General features: G+C 33.8%; 1 protein-coding gene across 2 annotated transcripts in view; it reads left to right on the forward strand.

Moving 5' to 3' along the window:
* Positions 1-7500, forward strand: part of LOC144959451 (uncharacterized) — a 69543-nt gene that overhangs the window by 38454 nt on the left and 23589 nt on the right. For both annotated transcript variants that reach the window (XM_078892043.1, XM_078892044.1), the window contains exon 12: positions 1562-1702. In XM_078892043.1, the coding sequence (XP_078748169.1) occupies positions 1562-1702 (141 nt within the window). The remainder of the gene's footprint in view (positions 1-1561; positions 1703-7500) is intronic.

The raw sequence follows: 7500 nt of genomic DNA on the forward strand, positions 1-7500 counted from the left end.
TTCTATTCTGGCGTAGATGTAGAAGGCGATAGCATTTCCGATATCATAATGACTGGTGGGCAAAGGGTTAAAGCTTCCAAACAATCCCAATCGTCGTATATCTCTAATGGGCCCCGTTAGAGCCCCGACGCGCAATCTGTCTACTATCAGTATTATTATTAGACGTAGAAGAAGAAGAAGAAGAAGAAGAAGAAGAAGAAGAAGAAGAAGAAGAAGAAGAAGAAGAAGAAGAAGAAGAAGAAAAGAAGAAGAAGAAGAAGAAGAATTTTATTTTTGTATTACATAACTGTTTAAGTTGCAGGGTGCATAGGCACATTCTTATTATTACGGGGCGTAAAAGAGCAAAAATGGATGGTCTATATTGACGACCGTTTAGGCTAGAAAGTAAGATATCATTTCTCTGAAACCAGAAGATCTGTTGCAAAATGTATTTATCCAGTCCCCCGGAAGACTGGTTTTAGACTTCCAAGACTGGAACCAGTAATTTGGATATCATTCTTTTCTCCCCTATTGCCTTAGTTTTCCACAATCTCTGAAACCCATATTGTCTCAAACAACACAATATCATATTGTATCATATCATATAAAGGGTTATTTAGGCCAACTGACCTTTGCATACCCTGTGTATTTAAATTTAATCAGAAAAAAATGGGAATTGATTATTTCTTTATCAAGCTTTATTCTGAATATGTCTACAGAGGAAGCATTTTTATACTTGATACTGTACTAAAGTTGTACGGTTCTGTTTATTAAGAAAATCCCCTTATGCTAGTTTTTAATCTGTCAATAAAGATATTAAACCAGTCTCTTCTGGTAAGTTTTGCACTGGTAAAGGAAAAATAAGAAGCATCCAAGTCAACCTCAGGATGGGGAAATGAAGAACTCTACGGTGACCTCACCCAGTGACTTCGAAGATACAACAGAGAAGATTGAGACTTGCGGGGCACTGCTGGAGGAGGAGATAGCAATCAGTCTTGTGCTATGGGAACCACTTGAAACAACCAGAAACAGAGGCAGGCAGAATACAACATGCATTGACTGTCTGCTAGATGATACAGGAATGGACAACACCCGGGAGCTGCGTACGCTTATGGAGGACAGGACAGAATGGCGAAGACTTGTGGCTCATGTTGGCCCCCCCAATGGGCGGCCTAAGTAAGTAAGTAAGTAATGATGGACAAATTTATACAATTGAATGAGGTCTCCCCGAATAGGATCCAACAGTCGTGACGCATAGTAACTTAGTAACTGGTTTAAACAATCGGAACAATGGCGGACGTCCTTATGAAACACTTCTCCACCCAGCATAAAAGTGTATCCAGAGGAGAAAAAACATTATAAATCTAATCATGTTTTTGACTTTTATAAATTCTGATCACATGTCATGTAAAAAGTTCTAGCCAGCATGCAGAATAAAAATCACATATATCCTTTGTTTAGAACCAAGCTACTCGCTGTTGGGCGGAAATGACATCAGACTATTGAATCCTATTGAACGAGGCATCCCCGAATTCTACATACCATTTGACGCATATTATAATATTTACATAAAATTCAACAGGCAATCCAACATTGTGCCATAGCTCGGATGACCATAGAACGTTCAGGGCAGACATTGGGACACAGCTTGGGATCAGTGTATGCATGTATGGAAATCCTCTACCATCCATTGAATCGTTCGAGTTAATCTCTGAGACAAATGGTGAGTTTGGAATGTTACTTTAATCATTGTAACCATCACTATTAACGCTCTTGATGTCTGTTTTTATCATCATCATTATCGTCGTCATCATTATCATCATCATCATCATCATCATCATCATCATCATCATCATCATTATCATCATCATCATCATCATCATCATCATCATCATCATCATCATTATAATTATCATCCTCTTAATGATCCCCAGCATAGGCACCATCATCATCATCATCATCATCATCATCATCATCATCATCATCATCATCATCATCATCATCATCATCATCATCATCATCATCATCATCATCATCACCATCATCATCATCATCACCGTCATCATCATCACCATTATCATCGTCATCAAAATCAAGCGTCATTTTAAGCAACTTAGCCAAACTGACCATTCTTGTTCAAGTTGCACATAAAAAAAGAAAAAGATTTAAGACATTCCTGGCAATTTTTACTAGTTTTTAACCAGTTAATTGCAGTACTCTATAAAACGTTTAAAAAAATAATATTTGGCCAGAAAACTCATCCTTCAAATATCAATAGATTTAAATGGCCACCTCTTGATAAAAACAAACAAACTATCAAACCTTGGACGTTAAGGAAGATTTTGCGAAGTCCCAGGTTTAAGGGTCTTTTGTCAAGATGAGGGGCAATTAAATCGATTAATATTTGAAGGACGATTTTTCTGGCCAAATATTCAATTATGATTTTTTTCCCTAGGAATACGACAGTTGAACTAGTAAAAGATTTCAATAATTATCATAAACGTGATATGAAAGAGTAAAGTTGTTTTTTTAATGAGCGTTTATATAGGGCAATATCCACTAAACGTGTTCAAAGCGCTTTACATGTAGACCCTGGCCAACAGCAACATTTAACATTTAGAACGAGACATGACGCCTGTTAGGCGATAATACATTTTTTACCGACACAGACAACGCTGTTAACGGCCAGGTACTCATTTTACACCTGAGTACAGTGAGAGAATGTGAGTAAAGAGCCTTTTTCAAGGACTCAATTATGCGCCGAGCGAGACTCGAATAATAATAATAATAATAATAATAATAATAATAATAATAATAATAATAATAATAATAATGATAATAATAATAATAATAATAATAATAATAATAATAATAATAATAATAATAATAATAATAATAATAATAATAATAATAATAATAATAATAGTAATAATAATAATAATAATAATAATAATAATAATTTTTAGGCGCTGGCTTCCGGCGACAACAGACGTGTTGTGAATGTTTACCTATTTCTACACATATTTTTATTCATTTATCATTCAATCGCCGGAATTTACACCTAATTTTTATTCAAAATGGATGTGAAGTATATATTGTTCCTGATATTTATATTTATTAGTATATTTATAAGCATAAATGGTGTTTTAGCCTGTGATTTTGCCCTATCGATAACTTATACTTCAGAGACTCTCCGATCCCTCCAATCCGTGTCACACCCACCACCCACTATTGACACATCGTTTATTAAAGTAAGAAAGAGGGGGAGAAAAGGAGGAATAAAAACAAAATTTAACAGACGGCCTTTTCGTCCATTTTTACCCTGTGTAGTGACAGGTAATGTAAGATCACTGAAAAATAAAATTGATGAACTGTTTTCACTGTGTCGTTTTAATAGTGACTATCGTCAAGCCTCCATAATAGCGTTAACAGAGACTTGGCTATCTCCTCATATACCATCATCATGTTTTGATATTGAACAATATTCACTATTTCGAGGAGATCGGACAAATGTAAATAAACGAACTGGGGGTGGGGTGTGCACATATATTAACAACAAATGGTGCCACCCCAATAACTGTCAGATAAAGAAAATGTATTGTGACGACTATATTGAATTTATTACTGTTTCGTCACGACCATATTATCTACCCCGGGAATATACTCATGTCATCATCATCAACGTCTACATTCCACCATCATCAGACAACACCACAGCGAAAAATATTTTGAGGAAAGAAATACGGGACATTCAAATTAAGTCACCCGATGCCGTATTGATGGTCACTGGCGATTTTAACCAATGTAACGATTTTACTCTCCCGGGACTTCATCAATACGTGGACTGCGAGACAAGGGACAAAAAAACATTAGATTTATTCCTGTGTAATATTAAAAATAGTTATAAATGTTTACCCCGTGCCCCATTAGGTTTATCTGACCACTGCATGCTCTTGCTACTCCCCACCTACCGCCCTGTTTTTAAACGTGTAAAACCAGTAACAAAAAGTGTACAGATCTGGAACGGAAGTATGTGTGAAGATTTGCGTGGTTGTTTTGAATGCACTGACTGGAATGTTTTTATCGAATCATGTGATAGTGTGGATGAGCTGAATGACTGTGTGAGTGAGTATTTAAAATTCTGTGAACAGCTAGTGTCTTGTAAAAAAGAAATAAAATATTATCCTAACAACAAGCCTTGGATAACAAAAGATCTAAAACTTTTATTGAACCAAAAGAAAACTCTCTTTACTAGTGGAAACAAAAAAGATCTGAAAACAAAACAAAAAGAGATAAAGAGGGTAATATCTAGTTGTAGAGACAAGTACAAAAATAAAATTGAAAAATGCTTTTCTTCTGGGGATATACGGGACACGTGGCGGGGGCTTAAAACTGCTGTTAACTATAATCCAAAGCCCACGATTATATCAGAAGATATCGAAATTGAAACTTTAAATAAATTTTATTCACGTTTCGACACAGCAAACAAATTTGATATTGAAAATGAAAAACATAAATTAAACAGGGCTTTGAAAGATGAAATGACTATTGAGGTCAGTGAAGAGGAAACGAGATTCGTATTTTCGAAACTAAACGAGAGGAAGGCTGCTGGGCCGGATGGATTGAAAGGAAAATTATTAAAAGAATGTGCCCATCAGCTTTCCCCATTTATACACATATTTTTAACTGGTCCCTCCAATGCGTTTCGATCCCTGAAATTTGGAAAACTTCAAAAATTATTCCTGTTCCAAAAAAAGAAAAACTTGAAACTATGAACGATCTCATACCTGTTGCACTGACTTCAATAGTCATGAAATCTTTAGAAAAACTTGTTCTTGTTAGAATTAGGAATCAGTTTATGCCATTGAGTGATAGTCATCAATTTGCTTACAAACCAGGACGTGGCGTAGAGGATGCCATTTTGCTGTTTACAAACAACATCTACAGGCATCTAGATCACGCTAGGAGCTATTGCAGATTGCTTTTTGCAGATTTTTCTTCAGCGTTCAATACAATGCAACCTCAGTTGGTTGTTCAAAAATTGACTAGTCTGAATTTAAACAAGTATATAATTGCTTGGGTGCTCGAATTTCTTACGGAGAGAGCACAATATGTTCAATTAGGACAAAACAAATCTTCCTGTATAACTACAAATACTGGTGCTCCTCAAGGTTGTGTATTGTCCCCTGTATTATTCACAATATACACGAATGACTGTAGAAGTCAAAACCTGAGTGTACCTTTAATAAAGTTTGCAGATGACACCGCTCTTCAAGGCTCATAACAAATGGCAACGAAGTGGCTTATAGGCCAGAAATTGATAGATTTGTGTCTTGGTGTGATGCCCACCACCTAGAGCTTAACATAAGCAAGACAAAGGAGCTAGTGATTGACTTTAGGAGAGTGAAGGAACCGATAGAACCGTTAAAATTAAAGGACCAATTCGTCCAGCGAGTTCCTCACTACAAATACTTTGGTGTAACGATTGATGACAGGCTCAAGTGGGATGAACACTTGAAAATAATTAGGCATAAGATGTGCAGACGTACATATTTTTTATCAAAACTCTCTCAGTTTAGAATAGATAAAACCCTCTGCACATTATTTTATAGAGCAGTAATTGAAAGTGTTTTGTCATTTTGTATAACAGCTTGGGGAGGCAATTGCTTAGCAGTGGAAAGGAACAAAATAAATTCAAATATTAAAAAATCCATTAAACGCTATATAAATGATGTTGACGATGTAGGTCTTTTATACGAGAAATTTTGTATAAATAAAATAAGTAAAATATTAAATGACCAGTATCATCCACTAAGACCATCAGTTATTATGTCAGAAAGAAGTGGTCGCCCTTTCTCTATTTCAACCAAAACAGAGAGACACCAAAAATCTTTTCTGCCGTCCAGTATTAGGCTTTATAACAACAAACAATAATCATTTTATATAATTATTTCTCATTTTTACTTTTTTAAAATAAATATTAATTTATTAATTTATTTGTTTTGCAATCTTTTCAATTTTCAATTTATAGTGACAGTTTTAACTATTTTACAGTGTTGAAATTATTCATATTATAAAGCGCAGCTCTGGGTATAGAGCTGCTCCTTTTTTTATATATACATCCTATTTCCATTGTATTTTTTATCTTATTGTGTAATTTATAACACGTCTGTACAAAAAATTTCCTTTTTGGGATGCAATAAAGTATTATTATTATTATTATTATTATTATTATTATTATTATTATTATTATTATTATTATTATTATTATTATTATTATTATTATTATTTATTATTATTATTATTATTATTATTATTATTATTATTATTAATAATAATAATAATAATAATAATATAATGATAATAATAATAATAATAATAATAATAATAATAATGATAATAATAATAATAATAATAATAATAATAATAATAATAATAATAATAATAATAATAATAATAATAATAATAATAATAATAATAATAATAATAATAATTCACATTTATACAGCGCTCATTCTTGTGTAAAAACACAAGCTCTTACAATATAAGTTATCAATTTTGAGTGAAAAAAATGCAATGAATTCATAGTAAATCAAGGATTCATAGTGTCAATAAAAGCATATACAGTAAAGATGTGTCTTGAGATTCTTTTTAAAGGCAGGTAAAGACTTACACTCCCTCAGACCACGTGGTAGTCCATTCCAAATCTTGGGGCCGAAACAAACAAACGATCTATCACCAAATTTTGTTCTTGATTATTTTTCCGAAATTTTCGTTCGGTCATTACATGATCTGAAAGTGTAATTTTCACGTGATCTGTGAGATATGCCGGTGCTATACCAGTCAAACATTTTTAAACAAGACACGCTGCTTTGTATGTGCGCTTTTCAATGGGCAACCAGTGGAGACAGGCCAACAAAGGGGTTGCATGATCAAATTTTCGTTTGCCAAAAACTAATCTTGCTGCACAGTTTTGAAGTAGTTGTAATTGTCTTATAGAAGCCTGAGGAAATTTGACAAGCAGGGAGTTACAATAATCTAGTTTCGAAAAAATGAGGGAGACAACCATGTTTTACATGTTCCAATTATAATATACTGACGGATCGAACTGATTTTCTTCAATTAAAAGTATAAAGATTTACAGAGTGCAGAATTGTGAGCTCACATTCTCATTTCTGAATCAAAATAGACACCCAAATTTTTCACAGTCTTTGAAACTTTGATCTTTTCACCCCATATCAACACCTCAAGACCATCATTCACCTTCAACTTCCCTCTGTTTCCCACAATCATCACTTCAGTTTTTGACTCATTCATTTTCAACATGTTTGCATCCATCCACTCTTTTGCACCCGTCACACATTTTCCCACACGTTCCACGATATTTTACAGACTTTTAGTTTTTTCAGTAGCATAAAGTTGCGTATCATCTGCATAGATATAATTGCGGAGCCCATGACCAGTGATGACATTATATAATGGAGAAGTATACAAAACAAAAAGAATTGGACCCAAAACAGA

The sequence above is a fragment of the Berghia stephanieae genome, chromosome 14, assembly GCF_034508935.2.
Source record: "Berghia stephanieae isolate SIO BIC M18660-M18661 chromosome 14, UCSD_Bste_1.3, whole genome shotgun sequence".
NCBI classification, from domain to species: Eukaryota; Metazoa; Mollusca; class Gastropoda; order Nudibranchia; family Aeolidiidae; genus Berghia; species Berghia stephanieae.